The 22,032-nt window shown below is 40.0% G+C and overlaps 2 protein-coding genes across 2 annotated transcripts; one reads left to right on the forward strand and one right to left on the reverse strand.

The window, feature by feature from the left end:
- Positions 1 to 472: 472 nt before the first annotated feature.
- Positions 473 to 11,601, forward strand: LOC121620589 (UNC93-like protein MFSD11). Its single transcript, XM_041956693.1, has 13 exons — positions 473 to 906; positions 1,477 to 1,532; positions 1,642 to 1,749; positions 1,836 to 1,915; positions 3,141 to 3,237; positions 4,739 to 4,797; positions 4,977 to 5,124; positions 6,896 to 6,945; positions 8,679 to 8,744; positions 8,827 to 8,952; positions 9,032 to 9,206; positions 9,310 to 9,445; positions 10,821 to 11,601. Exons 1-13 carry the CDS (start codon positions 817 to 819, stop codon positions 10,971 to 10,973), a joined length of 1,344 nt encoding a protein of 447 aa, XP_041812627.1. The 5' UTR covers positions 473 to 816; the 3' UTR covers positions 10,974 to 11,601.
- On the reverse strand, positions 9,271 to 20,269 carry kdm8 (lysine (K)-specific demethylase 8). Its single transcript, XM_041956694.1, has 9 exons — positions 20,171 to 20,269; positions 18,313 to 18,787; positions 16,804 to 16,976; positions 15,808 to 15,940; positions 15,640 to 15,690; positions 14,094 to 14,243; positions 13,923 to 14,015; positions 13,653 to 13,838; positions 9,271 to 10,950 (listed from the first exon to the last, which is right to left on the reverse strand). The coding sequence occupies exons 2-8, from the start codon at positions 18,766 to 18,768 to the stop codon at positions 13,674 to 13,676; spliced, it is 1,221 nt and encodes a 406-aa protein (XP_041812628.1). The 5' UTR covers positions 18,769 to 18,787; positions 20,171 to 20,269; the 3' UTR covers positions 9,271 to 10,950; positions 13,653 to 13,673.
- Between the last annotated feature and the right edge of the window lie 1,763 nt (positions 20,270 to 22,032).

Consider the following 22,032-nt stretch of genomic DNA (forward strand, 5'->3'; position numbering starts at 1 on the left):
CAACAACAACAACAATAATAATAATAATAATAATAATAATAATAATAATAATAATAATAATAATAATAATATGATGATGATGATCAGACTCATCTGTCTCTTATAACACTGATTTCTTGAAAGATTTTTAACTCTCTTTGGCCCACTGCTTTTAAATACAACTAATTTCACTGTTAGTTTGGTACACTTTTCATGATCACGAACCACACTTTTATGGTTCTCCTCATCATATGGGAACTGCAGGCATGTGATCTTAATTAGCGCACGCGCTTGTTGAGGACATGTCCTGTAATTATCAGCGAATCAATGAGACTGAAATTGACAGTAGTAATGAAACACAGCGAGTAAGTGATCTAATCCCTGTCATGGGAGAATATTCCTCCTGGTTACCTATGGAAGGCAGCAAAGCTAAATGAGTGGAAATTACCGCAAATTGCACAAGAAGAAGAAGAAGAAGAAGCCGTGGTAGAGGGGGGGCAACCATGACGGAAAAATCGAAGAAGAGAAAGGAAGACCGCAAAAAATTGCCTTTAATAAAAGTCACAAGTTGTCATGCGTACTTGGCATGACAGAAAGGAAGTGTCCTGATAATAGTGCTACAGTCTGTGTCCAAACGCTCCACGGCGCTGCTGGCGCATGAAACTGTAAACAGGAAAGTTAACTTTAGTGGCGCGACTTTGTTAAAAATGGATTTATCCGAGTTGTTACTGGATCCACATCAGAGTTTCTCGTAGCTCTGTAGTTCAAATGAGTCAGCGCAACATTATCAGCGGGAATAAATGTGAAATGTGTTGTTAGGACAAGCGAACAAACGCCATGGCAGACAGAAGGACTTTCAACGTTGTGATTTTGGGTTTGGGATTTCTCTTCATTTTCACCGCCTTCACCACCTGTGGGAACATTGAGGTAAGTTCAGCTTTAGTTCTGAGTTTTTACTCATCCAAACCAGTGATTCACAGGACACTGTGTTTACTCTGTTGTCTTTAAAAGCTGAGCCTGAAGAAGACACCGCGCTGCGTTCAGATTTTTACTGTTTCTAATGGAGGAAACAGATGTCCTGACGCTCAACTCTGCAAAACTCATTAAAAACTCCAAGATAGTCCTTACACACACCTGGCGCACGATTAGAAATGTCAGCGACGCACAAAACCACATAAATTATTATGGATTTAAAGTTGCACAGTTATTACATTTCTATTTTTGTGTATTTGGATAATTTATCCAAAGAATAAAGATAAATGTTCTTACGCACAGATTTAATGTTAAAAAATAGGCAGAGAGAAAAATCCAACCGCAGATGTCTGATGTGCAGCTGGAAACAGGCCAATCACAGCTGTATGTCAGGCGCACCTCGTGTTTCTAATTTTCTTCAATGGTCAGTGAAGTTATCAAACCGGATGAATGACCCGAGGACGTAACAATGACCCAGTTTGTCTTGTCTAGCCCTCACAGAGTTTTTCTCCATCTTATTTTCAGCAAACTGTGGTGAAAAGTCTGGAGAATGCCACATTCAGTGGAAGTGGGTACCACAGGTAGGTCATGCAGGTTCACGGCTCAGGACGGAGCTACCACTGCTTAAAAACAAACAAACAAGCATTTTAAGTGAAAGTAGAATAATAATTGTCTTCGCTTCCCTTACAGTCTTGGAATCATTTATGGGGTCTTTTCCTTCTCCAATTTACTTGCACCGACGGCCGTTGCAGTAATTGGACCAAAAATTGCTATGTTTCTGAGTGGCCTACTTTACAGGTAAACATTGTCTTGGTGATTAAACACAGGATGTTGCTGAAGCTGAGACGTGTTGCTCGTTACTGTTCTACATGCTTTCTGTCTAGCGGGTACATCGCTGTGTTCATCATCCCTTCGACATGGGCCTTTTACTTGACCTCTGTACTGATCGGCATTGGAGCAGCCAGTGAGTTCCTCTCCCATGAATTTTACTGTGACAACAGATTGTTTGTATATGTTTGCACCAGCATGCAGATTATAGATAAGGTCGAGATTTTTCACTTAGCGTTACAGTATCCAAATTCCAGTCCTTTAAGACAACTTTCTTTTGGGTCTAGACCTTTGTTTGATTTCAATTACTCTCCATGACTTTGTGATGCAGACCTAGAACCTGTCCATAATGTCAAGAATGATTCATTATTAATGGTTCTTAATTTTTTAATATTTGTTACATTTACTGTAATTTAAGAGGATATGCAGAGTTTTATCTTTCTTATTTTTGCTTACAGTACAAACAGTTGTTTTCATTATGGATTCATCTGTCAGTTAATTTCTCATTAATCCTTTTGACTATAAATTGACAGAAAATAACGGAAAATGCTCATTATAATTCCCCAAAGCTGAAGGTGACATCTTCAAATTTCTTGTTTTGTCTGACCAGCACTCCAAAACCCAAACAATACCAAATATGACAAAGAAAAGCATCAAATCCTCACATTTCAGAAGCTAAAATTGGAAAATGTTTGGATTTTTATTTTTGGAAAATGACAATAAGTTATCAAAATATCTATTAATTATAATAATTTCCAGTCGGTTGACTAATTGGTTAATCAAGTAATCGCTTCAGCTTAAACGCTCAGTTTATTTATGTTTTTTTAAATCAAGAATGGAAGGTTTGGCACTGAATCACATCCTATTTACAAAAACAGCACACATCAACATTTGAGCAGGATACAGTGTGTAAACAATAGCACAAGATACTGAGGCACATAAACCCTTCGCCCGGGTTCCTGTTGGTTCCTGCAGCCTCGGCTCAGTTTCTGTGTTCAAATCCAAATAGTGTTTAATCATGCATACAGGGATTATCATGACTGGGATGTGTTGATGCGTATAAACAGTATATCCCAAATTAGACCTTAAATAGGTTAGGAGCGGTGTCTGTAAATAGTGTGCAGCACTTTGAGCTTTCTCAGAGATGTTAGTGAAAAAACTGAGAAAGCAGCCCTCCTCTGGGGCTGTTGTTAATGCAGCCTCACATCATTGCAGTGTGATGAATTTTTATCATGTCCTGGGCTTCTGTGTGGTTAGATGCATTACTGACAAACACACAAGGATAATCTTTCACTTCATGCAGGCAATTAACTGCTTAATTCCCCCCCATCACATGACCTCTGTTACTCACTTTCCGACAGTGCTCTGGACAGCTCAAGGTCACTTCCTGGTGGAAAACTCAGAGGCTTCCACCATCAACAGGAACACAGGGATGTTCTGGGCTCTCTTACAGTGCAGGTACGCACCAAAAGACACACTTATGTTAAACTCCGGTCAATTCAGTGGTAACAGAAGCAGCAACAAAGCCGTGACCTCCACGCATTACTTCGTTTAGAATTTCAAAATGTTCACTTAAACCCTGCATTTTAATACTCACATTATGCTCTATGCGATTCTCTGAAAATTACTCAAAAACGGCCTTTAATGAATGAAATATTCTTTTTTGTTTGAGAATCTAAAAATCCTAATTTGCTTCATACCAAGGTTGCTATTAAAATAGCATGAATTGTATTATTTAACACAATTCATCATGTTTTTTCCTCCCTTTGTGTTTGATTCCAGTTGATAAAAGATATAATCACACCGCATCAGCCAAAACACTGTCCTATCTGTATTTTTGGCCTAACAGGATATTGCTGCATGCTTTTAAAAATACAAATTGTCATCTGTGAAAATCTATAAACACCAAAGCCTCCGGAGACGGAGTTCTGCAGGGAAGAGTTTTGGCCTTTTCATCTCTTAGATTTGGCCCACTCCTGTTGCACACTGGCTCGGACAACCAATTTGTATTTGTTAAAATATGCAAATTGATTTAGTATAATAATTATGCTGGCTGTCACCTGTGCCAGAACTCACAATAGGGCAATGCTAATCTGACTCCGCAGTGGTGATCCCTGCTACAGTAAACTTATGAATCAGTTCCTCGCAGCCTGCAGACACGCGCAGCATGCAGTTTATCTTTTATGAATAACCCCAGTTGTCCCTCGCTGAGGCTTTGGGATAGACTAATTGCTCATCTACATTTTTTAGCTTAGGTGATGTGTAATTAAAGACTGAAATAGACCGTGGCATTTTATAGCACTGCACTGTTCACCAAGAAAGGAAAATAAATAGCTTTTTAAAAAACTGAAAGAAGCGCCCTCAGAGGCAGAAATGCATTTTGCGGTTAGAGAGTTGATCCAACACCACCCAAAAGAAGTCCACAGTCCTTCCTGTTTGCTTCTTCTGTCTGTCACACACAACTTCTTAGATGACATTTCAGCCAGTGTTAGGGCACTTATTGTCCTAATGGGAGCACTGTGAAAGACCCGGAGTCCTGCGCCAGAGCTTTGATTCACATGAAACCTGCTGTACGCAACAAACTGTATGGAGGCCATTACAATTAAATTTTAGACTGAGACCTTACTGCTCTGATTATGACAAACAAAGGGTGACTGGATCATTTGAGGGGACTACAATGCAACTTTGTTCTTGGTTAGAGTTTTTACCACTGAGGAAAAGATGGCGGACCCCGCCGTTCCCCCACCCCGGCTTCACTGAACTCCTGCAAAAACAAAGATAAATTTTAATATTATTATTAGTATTAGATTATGTGTGCATGTATAGGGATTTTCTTTGTCATGAGTTATGTTTTTGTAGTTCATTTTTTACATTATGATTTATTATCTGAAATGCCTTTTGTTTTTGTGTTAAAGTCATTCACACACTTGATTGACCCATTTCATTTGATCATTTACAGCATGTTGTTCGGCAATCTTTACATTTACTTTGACTGGAATGGCAAAACAGAGATTTCAGGTGGGTTAAACTTGTTTAAACACTGTCATGACTATAATAGCACAAATCTAGCTTGATGAAGGCAAAATATCAAAAGGATTATATTCGTTTTTTGTTATTCTGAATGTGCTCCAGCTTAATGTTGTTAATATATCTTGTGTATTTTAATTAAGCGGCCTATTTTAATCTTCCTCTCTCAGACAGCAGCAGGAAAAACATTTTTCTGTCCCTGTTGGTCGCCTCCATACTCGGCACACTCAGCTTCCTGGTGTTGAGAAAGAGCCATCATCATGAAGAGGAGATGCTCTCTGAAGAGGAAGGGCAGTCGCTGCTCTCAACTCGCATGATGTAAATGAATATCCTTTGGATAATTATGTGTTTTCCACTGTAGTCTCACAAATGTCTGAGCTGCTACTGAGAGAGGACACAGAGGGCAGGAACCTCGAGTGATGAATAAAAAGTCAAATAGCAGACTGTGTTTTATGCTGCCTGTACAGTCCAAATATATTAGAGTGAACATGACAAAAAACCTGTTAATTTACCTTTCATCCAGTTCTCCATGTTAAGCTTCCACCTAAGAAATGACTCATAACCCTCCCTGAATTTTGCAAGGATTTTCAAGATGACTCACCACCGCAGTTCTGAGTTTTAAACCACTCTTGTCCTTCACGAAAAAATGACACCGACCATTTTCCTCCAGCTCACTGCAATTTTGACAGTCGAGCCTAATCATTGTACTTTATACAAGTAGAGTGCAATCAGGCAGATTTGGGCCAGCTGGGACGGAGACTTTGTCTGTGAGAGTGACAGCAGTTAAAGACCCCAAACTCTCCAAGCACGGCCCTCAACCTTATTTCAGAATTATTCAAGGTTTTATGACTTGAGTCTTTTGAGTACGACTCATGCTGAAAAACACGTTTAAGTAGTTATGCATAAAACCTGACTTTGATGTTAAAATGATCCTTTCTGTAAGCAAAGTGCTGCAGTTTGGGCGCGTTTGTGTCCAAGCCTGCGGCGAACTTTGCATGAGCTTTAGGAACATTGTGACAGGAACGATCAGGAATTAGCAGACCTACAGTCATTATTTTTGGACACATCAAATTTAATTTGCATCAATTAATCTCTCCATACTGAAGTATTAAGCAACCTCAACCCACCACCCCCTTTGTGTGTGTGTGTCTGTTTGTTCATTTTTAATCCTCTGTCAATTATTTATTTGTTTTCGGCCTTTTTGCTCTTTTGTTTGTCCCTTATTTTTTAAGGTCAGACCATTTCTTCTTAATATCAGCCACAGTTCTGTCTTTATGCCTCACCTCGTTCGCTGCAGTGGCGACACACTCCTAAGCTGTGTTTGGCTTTCTTCGTCAACCCACTATTTAATCCACCCAATAATACGTGTTGCCTGGCTTCAGTCTCCTCCACCATCGCCGTGCTCTCATCTTCCAAAGTGTTTGCTTTTCTCTTCTGGTCCTGACAAACCCTCATTTGTGCTGGCAGTACGTAAGAGGAAATCATGGGGCAGCTGCCGTCAGTTTAAGTCGATATGAGATTTATAGATCACAGGTGCGAAAGTTACAAATGCAATTCTTAGAACCTGCTTACGCAAAGGTTTTCATGCTCAGCATCTTTTAGGCAGAAATGGACATTTTTATAAACGAGGCTCCGTGCTCAAGGATATGTGTAGGACATTTTAACAAAAACAATGAGGAGACTGAAAGTAGCAGATCATATAGGAATTTTGTGAGCGTGCTAACTTTGGATAAGACTTTTCTCTTTGTCTGTTTCTCTGTCTTGTTGCAGCAGATTGTGTTTGCAAACTGTTTTGATATCTCCAAGATGGAGGTATTTGATTCTTGCTTATTGGCTGAGTTTGAGTGTGTGCATGACTCCGGCAGCTCAGCAGAGAATTCTATAGGGAGCCATCATTTACTGTGAAAAACAGTTTTTCTGCTGTGTGTTGGGATTTCCAGGAATCCTTTGTGCAGCTAATGTCTCTTTGATTTGTAATCTTCCACCTGCTCTTCCCTTGTAGGAAGTTATATCATTGTTCGCCCGTGCATTTCTATTGATTAACTTCAGCTTTGTAGAAGTTAAAATTGATTTGTTTTCTGTTGTTTAGGTATAAGCACAGAGCAAACGCTGCCTTGCAGGATGCCAAGTCAGAATTCAGTAAGTCTGATGCTTTTGGAATACCAGGTCACCTGTCTGGTTTAAGTGATATTTGCTCATGTACACCTTGCATCCACATGCATTCACTGTGTCCATACATACATCCTAATGTATATATGGACACATAATTAAATAAAAGAATACAATAAAGAGTAATAGTGTGTCCTCAATCCATATTAAATACTCATTCTAATCATGATTTTAGTGTGGCTCATGTTCACACTGGAATAGTGACAAACCAGACAGCATGCGTGTTAAATCTGATCGATTTTTGAGCGTGCTGCTGATGTACATTGTTCTCCCATGATGCAATGCGCAAAGGAAATTGAGGGGCTGCTCTCTGCTGGGAAAAATTCAAGCAAACAGAAGGTGCTCGGGAGACAGTGACAAAAAATATGTGCAAGATCCTAGAAAAAGACATTTTGATGTCTGTTCAGTTTAACTGGCAGTGGAAAGTATGTTGATGATGATACCACTGCTCAAACAATACATGGCAATTAGTATATAGTACTGTGGTATAGAATATGTATGTAAAATAGTATATAGAATTAGTATGTAGTATGGATTTGGGACACAGTTTAAGAGCCTACAGCTATTCTATTGACTCTTAGCATGCTAACATTCGCCTATTAGCACAAAACACAAAGTACAGGTGAGGATGATGGGAATGTCATCAGTAATTATTTATAAACCAATGACTGACCTGATGATGACACTTGATGAAAAGTTGGGGGATCGCCAGTTATTTCACTTCAACCTGATGCATCCATCAATCCATCCAGTCGCTCTTTCACGTTTCACCTCATGGTGGCGCTAGAGGAAAAGTCTGGGATCACCAAAATCTGCAGGATTCCTCCTCTGGGAACCATGAATGTATGAATAAATAATATTATTGAGATACTGTGTTTTCAATCCTGACCAAAGTCAGTCATGGACTGAACCACAGCATTAAATGCACACGCAGCAGAAGTGATACTGTTTTTTCCTTGCAGTGCAAATTTATATCATCTTAGATACAGGTTTTTCACAGCTGATATAAAAATGATCTTATGGCAATGTGCATTATTTTCCTTTCGTTCTGAGTCGTTTGGAATACTGCAGGTAACCTCTACTTGTCCACACTTTCTGCTCTTAGTCTGAAACTAGCAGGCAGTCGCAGGGAGTTTAGTTTTTCTTCCAGTGAAAATGGCTTTCATCTGGATAAAACTCTTCTGGCATTTAAACATAGTACACAAAAACTGCCTGTGCTAGACTTTTATTTCAGATCATATCTCTGTTTGTCAACAGGAAACTCTGCTGCACTTGCACCTGCCTTCAGTGCAGCCTGGAGTTGTTTGGATGATCAGATTGCTCTTTGTCTTGCGTGTGTCTTGTGTGCATGTGTACACCTGCCTTAAAGGTATCGGGTTTATCGAAAATGCACACTGATTTATGTCAAGGAAGGGCGTCGGGGCATACATAAACAAACCTAGTGGGATTTCTTCTTCTAAAATCTGAATTTCTCTAACTGCCAGAGTGAAATTCTCTCTTGGGTGTTTTTTCACCTGCATTTAAATGTGTCATTTTGGCTTATTGAGACAGAATATTTTCCCATTTCTACCTGCATTGAACTTTAGCTGTCACAGGGTAATGAGGCCTTTGCATTTTTATCTGAGCTCAAGCCAGATGTATACAAGGAATATAATGTATTTATTACCAATTCAAATCAGTGTATTATGTATCCTCCTGTTCAGAAACCATCCTGCAACTTCTGAAGGCTAAAACTATACTGCTCCTGAGTCCCTGCATGGCATACAGCGGTAAGTCGAATGCATGAATGTAATAAGTATCTTAGCCTCCAGTGAAGGCTCGCAGCTACAGCATGAACTCCTTGTTCTCCAGGCCTGGAGCTATCTTTCTACAGCGGAGTTTACGGGACGTGTATTGGAGCAACTGCACAGTTTGGAGAAGCCGCTAAAGGCTTGATTGGGATCTCTGGGATTGTGGTAGGCATTGGAGAAATTGTGGGTAAGTTTGCGCTCCTCCATCAGCGCTGTTAAGGTGATTCAAAGTCACCGAATTGAATTCATCCATGTGTTCTCATCAGGTGGAGGCTTGTTTGGATTGTTGTGCAAGAACAATCGCTTCAGACGGACCTCTGTGGTGTTTCTGGGAATGGTTGTCCATTTCGTTGCCTTCTATCTGATCTTCCTCAACATCCCAGATGATGCCCCTGTTGTCTTTAACACCACCACCCAAAAGAAGCCATATCTGGCTCCAAGGTAGTTCATTTCTCTAACAATTTAACAAGGAAGGAAGAGTTAACACAGGAAAGGCCAGTCACCATTCTGTTCGGTTTAATGAGAAGTATATTTTCTGTCTCAGCGTATCCATCGCCCTGCTGTGCAGCTTCTTGCTTGGACTTGGGGACAGTTGCTTCAACACACAGCTCTACAGCATATTAGGCCGTGTTTATGCTGAACAAAGCACGCCTGCGTTTGCCATCTTTAAATTCATCCAGGTAATCCTGAGTTGCCAATTCTCAGACATTGTTAGCAGAGCTGAGCGAAGCTGGGTTAAAATGTTGTCTTGTCCAGCATTTCATAAATTCACCTGAAGCCCCATTAAAAAGGAAAAGAATCAGACCCACAGCCTCCACTTAATCTCCCCCTTTTCTTTGCTGCAAAATTGGTCTCCAAGAAGTAAATCTTAGAAATTGTGGTATTTTCTTAAAGTTCAACTGAAATGAAGTTGCATTTGTACATATCTGTGCTGCCAGTCACTTGTTCTTGAAAACAAAAAGGACAAATTCATATATATTTTTTTATTTCATGATGGCGCCCCCTACTGTCGCATTCATCTGATGAAATACTGTTCTAATTATATCTTCTATTAATGGATACAGTGGTATCCGCCTACATACGTAGAGAATTTGTCTTGATACAGCCAATCAAACCTATGACAACCATTACCATGAACATAACAGTAAATTGCAAATTATATATATTACGTACAAATAATAGTTAAATAAACATGTTGCAATATCTAATAACCGGAAAAATGCCATTGGCTTTTCGTAAGATGCATGAATCAGACTGAACACAAAACAGTTAAAGTTCAATTTACGAAACTTGCACCACGACGTTCACCATCAGCTTTCAATCAACAATCATGGATTTTGTTGGCTGAACTGTTGCTAGCAAATTTGATCGGCCGTAGCTAGCACTGTAAGCTAATGCTAACATTAAAACTCTGTGAGTTAGTTAAAAACTCCTCTAGCAAACATTTTAATACAGAAAACATGTCGATAAGGAGCAGCATACTACTTGGACAGGCAACACTGTGGGTAAATTTATGCTTTAATGTTCGTTTTTTCTAAATGTCCCTTAACCAAACACCAGCACTGATATCGTGCCATCTGAATCCAATGAGGTACATGATTTAGTCCTGAGCAGGGATTTTTCTAACATGACCTGTAAACCCACAACGTAGTGCTGTTAGCTTGCTATTGTAAGTCGTAAGATAGTTAGCGTGACATGCCAACTAGAGCAATTCCTTACACTTTTGCTCATGTGTTTTTGGTGTAAAGAAAAGGAAAACATACGCCAATACTGTAAATGGAGTTTTGCTCTTACTACAGCCACATGAACACAGCTTTAACATGCACAGACACCAAAGCTCCACACGGCTGCTAATGGTTGGACAATCTCTGCATTGGGAAGGGGTTAAGTGAATGTTTATGACAGCAAATGCACCATTGGGATCTGTTAGTTTGACATAGCAGTGTGGGATTGAGAATATAATCTTGCTCCTACAGTCCAGGGGTTAGCTTTGGTCCAGTGCTGTGGGAGTTCCTGCATCAAACAACAAAATAAAACCCATTCCCCTTCTGTCAGTCCATTTTTGCAGCGGTGGCGTTCTTCTACAGCGGTTACGTCCTGTTGATGTGGCAGCTCCTGCTGATGGTCATCCTGGGCTTTGCTGGAACGCTCTGCTTCTTCGTGGTGGAGAGGCTGCAGAACTTCTCTGTAGATTTGCCAGAATATTAGAAAGAAGACATTTCTGCATCAGCATTGATCGTTTCGTCAGACAGAGTGGGAGGAAGTGAGGGCATCAGAGGAAGAATCCTCTGTTATTTCATGCGGGGTTATTTTAAAATCTTGTTTTAGTATATTGCACTGCAGCTCATAGACATTTGGATAACGTTCATGTTCAGAATTGTTGCCTTAAGAAAATGTTTGGATAGTTATCAACCAGCCTGGACTGTTCCTTGCACACTTTCTGTTCTGATTACCAGACACTCTCAGTTTCACCATTAATCATTAACATTACGTTCTTACTGCACCGTTGCACTGTTGGTCTTACTGTAGGATTTCAAAAATAACCACTCACCTTCCCGCATTTATCTGCATTGCTTCCAGCTCAGGTTTGTTAATAAAGACAAATGTTATCATATTGTTGAAAATATTTGATCTAAAACTGCTACTTTTTAACTTTTATAGTTGTTCATAGTTTTGTCAGTGATCGGCAGCTTGATAAGATTAGATGAGAGAAAATAATGCAATATTGTTCCTGTCATGAAAAATGTTTACTAATTAATGCCTGACAATCATTGTTCTCTACTTTTTTTTTTTTTGTAAATTTTGCATGTTGTCAGTGTCTTTCTGTAATTTTGTGGATCTTTGATGAATAAAGTTTTATGCATTTTGCATTTTCAGTGATTTAACTGAAAACTAAAGTATTTACTATTTTGTAATAAACATGTAGTTTAGATGATGTAGATGTTAAGGGCAGTCAATACTATTGAAAACACCTCACGCAAAAGATCTATAGATAATGTAGAGGAATATTTACTGAGGTCACGCTTATTGATTAAGTTGCTTAGAACCTGTAAATCAGTTAAGGGCCCTGTTTTAAGCAGGCTTACTGAATTATCTGGATGACTTCACTGAGAAAAATCTGAAACTGTTCTTTGTTTTTTTTTTTTTTTTTATTTACAGCAGTCTGTGTTTCACTTTAACTTGATTTACCCACTGCACGGCATCCAGTGCACACCCAGTAGTCACTTTATTGTATCACAAAACAAGATGAATCTCCTGGATTTAATCCTGATTTGCCAGATTTATTTGAAAATCCATGAGGCCATTAATCAAAAGAGGAGCAGGGAGAGAGGGTCTGGGTGGAAGAGAAAGGGTTATAGGCCCAGAGGTCCCACATTACTTCACTGGTAATTGAGTATTGATTACATTATAATGAGAGTAAGCAGTTTTGTGTGATCTTAAGTCAATTGTGCCACTTACCTGACAACAACAAAGCACTGATGGGCTAAGTGAAGTATACAGCATTTACTCACTGAATTAAATTCTGGCAGGGTTCATATTATTGGTTTAGAGAGATAACCTTGTAAAGAAAGCAACTACGTTTGGATAAGTCTATTACCTGAACACCAGCATGTCTAATGCAGCAGCCATTAGTTATTCCACAGCGTTTCTCAATTGAAAATCAGAAAAAGAGGAATCTTTCCATATTTTATCTGCACACTATGATGGATGCTGAGATAAATACACCCATGAGCTATTCATCATTTAAAATGTATGAGCGTATATTAGTCACCTGTACAAGCACTTTAGGGAAAAGTGATTCCAAATTCAGTCACAAACATTTGCAGCAACTGGCTCCAGTTGCTTTTAGGCATTTTCTCACGTTTTAGACTGTAATTTCTTTCTTCACACTCATATTCTAACCCTTCATAATCAGGGAAAACGGCAAATTTAATTCAATTTTCTTGAGCGGTTGTGTTTACTAAAATATTCCCAAACAACTCTTCACGTTCTCCTCAGAAGCATTCTGCCTTGTGCAGCCTTGATTTCCCAGAGCACTACTTTAGCTGACTGCGAACCTGGTTGAAAAGCAGATCAAATGTGTACATCAGCGCTGATCTACTTCATTTTGTCACATCCTCACATACTTCGTGGTTCTAATTAGAGCGCTTGATAGAAATGGACCTACGGGATGCACGACTGGGGCTTGTCAGAGGTTTGATACCCGGAATTAAGTGTTGCTGTCTTTGTAGTCAGGTGTTGTGTTTTTGGCGCTCAACAAGAGTTATACTGTCAGGGTACTTAACCAATGAGGCAGTTTTAATTTGAAAGTCTGTCTGTGCCCAGGGGATTAATTCATTTCATTTATTAATTTTCATCTGTGACCTGCTTGATTGCCTCGCTGTCAGTTAAACCAGAGACCTGTGTTTAGTACCACATTTTTGTACCTGTGGCTCACTCAGTTATTAAATTTGAAGACTTGCCTCATTTCCATGAATTATGGAAATCACACATCTGAGGATATTTGTAGGAATAAGGTTGAGAACACAATTAAACAAGCCAATTTGAAAAGAGAAACATATCCTATCAAATTAGATGACTAACAACCCTCCCTAAATTATATGCAGGATGAAATTAGCACAAACACTTTTAACTGCTCATTTGTTTGTTCTTTTCTCCTGCTGGTAGCTTTCCACACAATAGATGTTGTTGCAATCATCAGCAGCACAATTAAACTAATCATTCAGCAGTGTGTGTTCACTGTTCATGGATCAAAGGTTTGTGTGATCAGTGGTTGTCGTAAGATTTCTGAGAATTAGCCTTGCATTAGTTAAAAACTCTGGATTGATTTCCCTCCGCAGCAGCAGAGAAGGAGCCAAACTCAAATTTCACTCCACAGAAACCTACTGTTTTATTCTGGATCTGCAGTCATGACCACCAGAAGCTGACAGAGAAGCTGAGCTCTAGGGATCGGACGTAATGCCAGTGCCGGACAGGGATGAACAGCACTTCTCCAGGCTGTAACACACATTCGAGATACGGAGCCTTGGCAAACTGCGGGAATCGCTCTGTGTCTGGATTCTCCACCTCCACCTGCATGGAACGAGTCAGAAATTGGAAATGCTGCATATATTTGCAGGCTCAACATGTGCTATCTCTATGGACTGTCAATCCCACCTGACTGGTATTGTGAAGGAGCTGGGATTGATGAGGGTACAGCTTGTCTGTGTCCTCTGGGGAATATAGGCGGATGTATTTGCTTCCCACCACCTGATGGGAAATCCCACGTGGTAAACAAACCGCGATCACGTGACGCATCTCCGACATTAACTGGATTCATACTGTCACCTGAGCCAGGAAGTTCTGCTGAGGGTCTTGGTGAAGTGGAGACACTGTGCCTCCGGGCCCAAACCACGCGTTTACAGTAATGTCGTCTTCGTCTCCTTCGCCAAGGCAGCAATAATCAGGGAGGCGGATGTCATCCTTCAGCTCTGGTATCTAAAGCAACATCAATCAAACAAAATCACACCAAGAGGGCGTTTAAGACTCATTCCACTGACTAAATAATATCTTGCCGTTTCTTGCCAGTGGTTGTTTTTCTTCTCTTTTTACTCTGCACTAAATATACGCATGGCTCAAGGGACTTCAATGTTGGTCTGTCAGTCTCTCCACCACTTCAGAGACTAAGAGTGAAATACCTCAACTATTGGATTTATTGTCATGAAATCTGGTGCAGATATTCATGGTCCCCAAAGGATGAAGCTTACTGACTTTAGTGATCCCTTTTCATTTAGTGCCATCATAAGGTTGATTTCTGGTTTTTAGTTAGATATTGAAACAACTATTGGATGGATTGTCATGAAATGTTTCATGTTACCCTGTGGATGAATTGCAATAACTTTTTTTTGGAACCTGTAACTTCTGGTGAGCATCAGCTCAAATCCCTGCTGTGCCTAAGGACAGCCTCACAGAGCAAAGCTACCATGGCTGCAGACTCTGAGTTATTTATCTATTGCATGCTTAAATCCTACAGTTATGGATGCTAAATGTTGTCCTCTTTGTAAAGCGTTTGTCCTACACTCTTTCACTGTAATTGCAATCATGGTTTTCTCTTTCAGCACTGACTCAGATCAACTTCGGATATCTGCTGATACTCAATACAGATTAAATATCAGCGCTTTTTTTTTTCCACAAATCTGAAATCTGTCAACCTTACTGACTGGAACTCATTGTGATTATTTTCATGTAAGGTAACATGAAGCCGGACATTGCTGTCACCGAAATAACAATAAGAGATGTAATAAGAGAAGGCCCAGACTCCAACATTTAGCTTTTATGTGTCATTAGATATGTACTTCAAAATCTCACTTATATGTACATAATATTCATATTGGTCAGTTATCAAGAAATTCAATAATTATTTCTAAGAAAAGATCAGAAACTGTAATTAAGATATTATCTAAAGGAAAACCATTATATATTATCAGGTTATAATATGACATTGTAAAGTCTGTTCCTAGATACTGTACATATATACATAAACAGCTGGTGACAGGGGATTCCTGCAGGATGAGGATGTAGAGTGAAAAATCAGTATGATTACGCCTCATTTGGCTTCATTCTGATTTATTCAACAGCCCAAAATACCCAGCTTGACAAGGTGCCCTTTTTGTGAAGTTCAGTGCAGACAATGTATTGACTCGTACGGTAAAATTAGGATGAAAAATCCAATACTGTTCAAAGCAATGTGATGCGAGGACAAAAGCTGTTAAAAAAGGAGAATTTTCTTCTTCAATGTGTGGAAATGTAAGATGATTAATAAATTAGTAAACTGACAGCATGAATTATTATTTTCATAGTCAGATAGTCAGAGTCAGATATTACGGCACCATACCTGATCAAAAAGCTGGTGTTGAGCGAGGTAACCCAAAGCTTTTCCTCCATCCTGCGTGATTTTGATCCGCAGAGCAAATTCAAATCAAAATACTGTGTTAGAAGTCACATGGAGGTGTCTCATCTGTTCATGTTAACAATGCAGGACACTTGATGAGGACGCACTTACTTTATTCAAAATGTATCGATCGATGAATCCATTGACCGTAAGCAGCGTTTGTGACCATTCCTCGTCTGTGTACCTGGATCCCACCTCAACAGGAACAGTCCGACACCCAGCAACAGATCTTAAGTATTCTATGCTTTGCAGGCAGGAGACAATCAAGAAATTCATCATTACTGTAATGCAGCAGCATAATTTATGAAGAAAAATAATCTGGCAGTTTAGGTGCTGCACAAAAATATATCATGTGTGCACTTCCTGGATGTCCTCCTCCACCATCAGCGCTGAGAGTCAGATGCCAGGAGCCATATGTCAGATGTCAGAGTGAATAGTCAGCTGCCAGCAGTCAGCAGTGAGAGGGAGGACAGTGAAGGATATTCTTAAATAGAGAGGCAGTTCTATCAGACTCTGGTGTCAGACATCAGAGTCAGGAATCGGGGATGTTGTGACGTGTAAACCAACCTAAGCTCACTTTATATTGTTCCCATTTTCCCACATCTTAAGGCAATTAAGATTGAAACTAACACTAATATATTTAAAGTATACTGCCTGGTATTAAACTGATGTAAATTTTCTGTTACATTCTGCAGGTTTTCTGCCCTCTCAGCTAGATAAGTGCACTCAGCTGGCATGTAAATCAGTCTGATTACATGGCTGAATATAAGTATGGCTGTAGTGTTTAACTGTGATGGAGGAGCACTGTTGTACTGTATATGCTAATGCTAATACTAATACGTGAAACCAGTGCTTATTGACAGAAGTGATTTCTGAAATTATACTTTAAGTCACTATGATTTAAACAAATCTAAAATTTCCTGGCAAACCTTTGGTAGAGAGTTTAACATACTAATAATGATAAATGGGTTCATAACAGGAAAAACAACTGACTTGGTGAATGCATCCGGATAAAAATATGCAAAACGATATTGATGGATGATACCAAGCTGGTACCGTGCAAATAGCCCTCTTTAACTGAACAGGAACACAGTGAAAAAAGCAAACCTCCAGGGGTGTTCGTTGAGGGCGGGCCAGTGGTCAATGATGCCTTCTAAAATCACTGGTTTGAGGGGGAGCAGGTAGTTTGTGTTGAAGCTCTCCAGTGAAGGACACTTCATCCTGGGAACTGCCAACTCTTCTTTGATCACAGGAACATGTGGGCAGCCGATCTTTATTCTCTGTTAATGATGCCAGAACAACGAGAGTCCGTCAAGTCCTTAAATCAGTTCTGAAATCAAGAGCTTGAAGGCGAATAAGGAGAAAAACTGTGTGTCTGTGATCACGTTTCACCACAGTAGAGATAAAATGATTACCTGAATAATCGATAAATCGAATGTCAGAAAAGGTAATGTGCAACTGTTGTTGCCTTGGTCCAGATCTTTGAATCTGCACACTCCACCAACTCGACAGATTTGTCGGGGGTCATGAAATGAAACAGCGGTTTCTCAGGCAATCCGATGAGCGCGGCAGGGGACTAATCAGCACCGTGCGCCGGACTAACGTCATTGTCATGCTGTTGTCAAACTCTGCACCAGAACCAAGGGGGCGTAATAACAGCAGCGGTGACCATTATAGCAGCAGTGGTGACCGCTATAGACAAGACACACTGCTATCGAGGCTGTTCTTTTCCAATCAGTATGCCGGCATGCTACGCATCAGTATCAGCTTATAATGGTGTTGGACTCAGACGGATACATGGGTCTGTTGTGATTGGTTAGGGATAACTGAATACCCCACCGCCATGGAAAACAGTTAAAGAATGGGCGCAATGTCAGACTGAAGATGGAAACGTAGTGTAACGAGTTGACAATTCTATCTGATATTAGGCAAAGTATTTTGCTGATTATATAATAAGTGTTTAAATGTATTCAAGGCTTTTTTAAGTTTTAAGTTTTTTAAAGGCAAAGAGAAAAATGGGTGTAGTTCAGAAAAATCTTGCTAACCTCACTCTACACTTTTCATCTCAATTCTTATGGCATCTAAACAAAGCGATCTGACCTTTCAGCGTTTGTTGCAATTTATCTTCTCGGATATCTGTTGGAGGGCAACAAGATGAAGAGCAACCAAGCAAATTCTTCTCTAAAACTTCCAAAAGGCCTATTCGGAAATGTCCTCATCAGTCACTCTTTGCCGCTAACTTTGAATCATGAAGAATCTACAAAAGAACGGCGCTCCACTAAAACTACAGTATGGGAAAACCTTTCTATATACAGGAGATTTCCATTTGGTAAAGGTGCTCTTAGTGTTCACCTTCATGAAACCAGCAGTAGACATTTTATTTTATGATAATGGATGATTATATTTGGATATAATATAATGGATATAATTTTTGTAACTATTTTTGTAAAAAAAAAACAAAAAAAAAAAACACAGTAAACATGTTGAAAAAGCTGCATTAAACAACAATCTTACTGAAGCATCACATTACTGTCCCCACTGCCGTAACTAATAGCTTATGGTAAACTTGAGTGACAAACTCATGTAGAATAATGTTTTAATAAAAAGACCACTGACCTTGACCTCAGCATGTTCACATTCATCTTCTTCTTTAGTGGATTTCCTGACTTCACTCTGCAGAATGCGAACAATAACCTGCAGGATGTTATCCAGGACGGCTGCACCCATTAGTAAACCCATGTCACAAGTCCTTACAGCCTGCAGGACCTCGTCTACTGACGGATCTTCACAACACAGAGCGGCCACTTTGAACAGGCAGCCATAAGAATAAACACGTCGCCATTCTTTGTCCACGTGGCGCCAGGTTCCCGTGTTGAGTTTCTCCCACGAATAGTCCAAAATGATCTGAGCATTAAGCATTCGGCTGGTACTTGTAGCGTCGCTGTACAGCTGCTGCCTGGACCGTTTCAGCATTTCCACCACACTCGACTCCACTTTGTCACTGAAGTGCAGTGGAAACTGTTCCTCATTAACAGGCAGAACAGCAGAGATCTTTGACCACAGCATGGCCATTGAAGAGAAGGTCTTTATGCTGAGGGACAGACAGTGAAGGTGAGTTAGAACAGCACTCGTTCAGACTGAATCCCTAATGATGATGCACTTCTAATTTTAGGATAAATCTACAAGTGCACCGTTTGGAGATTAATGACTTCAACAACTCATTGTGATTTTCGGAGGCAAAGGTTGTCATTTACTCTTGTTCTGTGCTCAGCTGGTCATCTGTCCACTGATGTCATAATGTGCTAAACCTGCCTACACATATTCTCAGGACCCTTACTTTTCCTGTGGCTGACAGCCTCTTTGCTACAGCGGAACAGATGTAAGCCTCTAATCTCCAAATTGGCAACCACAAAACGCAGGTGAGGACATCACGAGCCAGAACTGTGCGTGACACCTGCACAGTGATGACACTCGGTCACATGATTTCTGAAACCACTCGCTCTGCCAACGTGTGACTCCATCCATGTCTGGATGCTTTAGGTGGACACAATGCCAAAGTACGAGGCAGCCAACTTTGAGCACCTGGTTCATTTGAGTAAAGAAAGACAGTTCTGTGAACTTCGAGGCAGCATTAACAGAACTGACCTGAATGGTTGCCTTTAATATGCCACATGCCCGAGGTCTCCACCAGTGGCAGGGCAGTCACTTCCCTGCAGTGCACTCCAACTGTACTCCTCAGTCTGACATTCTGCACAGCGTCATCAGCGGAAACATTTATGCAACCTCTGACTTTATGCATATTTTGCAAAAACAACAAAACAAGCAGAAAGCCTAATTATTTAGGATGGTTGAGGAATTTTATTCTGGAAGTCATTAAGGAAGACGGCCAGAGTGAACCTCCACTGAAAGTGCACCTCATCCGTTTTCAAATTCAGGGTAGGGAGGAAGTGATATTTTCTTAAAAGCCTCAGAAATTGGACTCCAGTGCTATTTTAATACAACCATGTATCCACTCTATTCTCATGCTTCACCCGCAATTTTACAAAACATAAGAGAAGCACTGAAGGACCTGATGTCAGCTTTGATACTGGGTCATAATAGCTTTAATTCAAAACAGGTATATTTAAACTCGCAAATGCAAGCTACATACGGAAATTTTGCTAAATATACATTATTTAGCATGCATGTGAATACTAACGATAATACAAAAAGTTAAATAATGGGGTGTCAAGTTTGACTAAATATTGTTTTTGACAGTTTTGACAATTTGACAGTTTACATTAACGCAAAACATATAAGTTTGCTACATCTAATGTCAAACGTATGAAAGCTTGGTAAATAAAGCAACAAGTGACACATTTGCCTTGATTTGTATTGTAAGGTAAGCTAATATTTACCCATACGAACAAATCCAATAAAGCGATATAACATCAAACACTGCTAGCTAAAGCTGAACTCAATACGCTATATTTACCTGTTATGACGGTATTTACGCCGTTAACCCAACAAAATCTTTAAAATACGACATTATGATCAGCACAGACACGGTACCAACTCAAAGCACTGTGTGAGGGACGATAAATCTCTACCGGACGGAAACTCGGACAACAGACATTGGTTCCACGTGACGTTCAAGGTGTTCAAAGCGAGAAAAAAAGCTTTCCGACGTTATGTAAAGGATACGTGTATTCACCGTTATTACAATTTAAGCCATTTAAAACATGTCGCAGTTTTATGTTTAATACATTGTTATTTTTTTTTTTATCTTTTTTCTGCATTCACATGGTGCTCCTGCAGAGGGTAGTAACACCTGTACAGACCCTTTTCTGCAAAATGTATGTCAATGCAAAAATCTTGTGAAGTGACAATGCTGTATGGGAGACCCCCTAACCCCTCAACACACACTATACACACTGCACACACACCTGTTTGTCAAATGTTGCCAGTATCCCACTGTGCATGCACACTCCTACACTGTCCCATCTGTCCACAACCTCTCAGCCTTGTAGCTGCATAAAAACATGCTGCTCTCTTATTTCAGATCTTTATTTGTTAGAGATTATCACCCAGCTGTAGTAAAGCTCAGTCAGTTAGAATAAAACAGTGCTTCTTTGACAGTACAGCCTGATTGAGGCTACATACAGAGACATGTCAAATAACACCAGCAGGTGAACAACATCCAGTCATTATGTGGCATTGAGGCAACAATTCTTCCATTATAATAAATTATGGTGCAATTGTTACACAAACATTTGTTGTCTCCCACTTTTCATTGCACCTGCTACTCAGAATGTTTTATGTAAAGACAGATATTCCTAGAAGGCTGATTGATATGTATCTGCTCATGCGAAGCTAAAACAATAATTGGGTTTGTCTTTTTGATGTCACACAGAGATATTTGAGTTTTTCATATTCAATTGCTTCTTTCGGGGGGGTGACGCCTGAACAAACATGATATGAAACCTTCAGCAGGGAAGTCTAGAATCTATAAACACACGGCACTATTATCAAATGTCAAACACTGTATGAAATTCAAATAATCTGAGTGCAAACCGCGGAGCTGTTCCTGTATGTAAAGCAGATGGAAACAAGAGAGACCAGCCTGCCTTTCCAAGAATCACAGGGGATTTTAAAATGTTTCATGCATTTCTGTTCATTCTCATTGTGCAAACAGCAGAATTCTCGTGGCTCGATCTATTGTTCACTTACTTGCATGGAGGTGAGGAATTACTGTAGAGGCCAAAACTGCATTGTGCTGTTTTTTTTTTCTCTTTAAAGATCTATAAAGGGAACTAAAAGAAATAAGTCAATTACAAATAACATATCAAAGAATAAAGGAAAGGATGGAGAGCAGCCAAAATGTCCACAGTAGTTTTTCACACAGTGTATAACATCAAATGAAGGATCAATAACAATCAATTACAATAAAAATCAGGGCCAAAAAACATGTATGCCAACCTGCATTGCAGCCAGAATAAAAGCCATACGGATAACATAAATGATACGGGGACCTGGCCTCAGCTGGTCCAACTCACTGTGTTCATTATTGTATAGGATGCTGTCAGACGCAAACTTCACACCATGAAGTGAATGCTGTGTTTGTGTCCGTCTGCTTGTGTGAGCGGTGGGGGTGGTCCCAGCAGGAGAGGTCGATGTATTATTCAGATGTGTCTGACTCTGTGGTTGTAAGACGGTGTGGGGATACACTGAAGGTCAGAGGCCCAGCAATGTTATTCCTGACTTCCTGACAGCGCTGACTTCTTGCGTAGACCGTTCTTCCAAATCTCCATCGGCAGGGGTCAGTGACCTTTCCCCGGTCTATGTGGAAGGGGACGG

Source organism: Chelmon rostratus, chromosome 17 (genome assembly GCF_017976325.1).
Source record: "Chelmon rostratus isolate fCheRos1 chromosome 17, fCheRos1.pri, whole genome shotgun sequence".
Taxonomy (NCBI): domain Eukaryota; kingdom Metazoa; phylum Chordata; class Actinopteri; order Chaetodontiformes; family Chaetodontidae; genus Chelmon; species Chelmon rostratus.

What these genes read in the sequence shown, in the direction of transcription:
- LOC121620589 (XM_041956693.1), top strand. Translation starts at nt 817, where the DNA reads ATGGCAGACAGAAGGACTTTCAACGTTGTGATTTTGGGTTTGGGATTT. An exon ending in GATCGGCATTGGAGCAGCCA is followed by an intron (nt 1,916 to 3,140) that starts GTGAGTTCCTCT and finishes ACTTTCCGACAG; the next exon opens with TGCTCTGGACAGCTCAAGGT. An exon ending in CCATCTTTAAATTCATCCAG is followed by an intron (nt 9,446 to 10,820) that starts GTAATCCTGAGT and finishes CCCTTCTGTCAG; the next exon opens with TCCATTTTTGCAGCGGTGGC.
- kdm8 (XM_041956694.1), bottom strand. Translation starts at nt 18,768, where the DNA reads ATGGCCATGCTGTGGTCAAAGATCTCTGCTGTTCTGCCTGTTAATGAG. An exon ending in GTGAACATGCTGAGGTCAAG is followed by an intron (nt 16,977 to 18,312) that starts GTCAGTGGTCTT and finishes CATCATTAACAG; the next exon opens with AGAATAAAGATCGGCTGCCC. An exon ending in AACACCAGCTTTTTGATCAG is followed by an intron (nt 14,244 to 15,639) that starts GTATGGTGCCGT and finishes ATGTTGCTTTAG; the next exon opens with ATACCAGAGCTGAAGGATGA.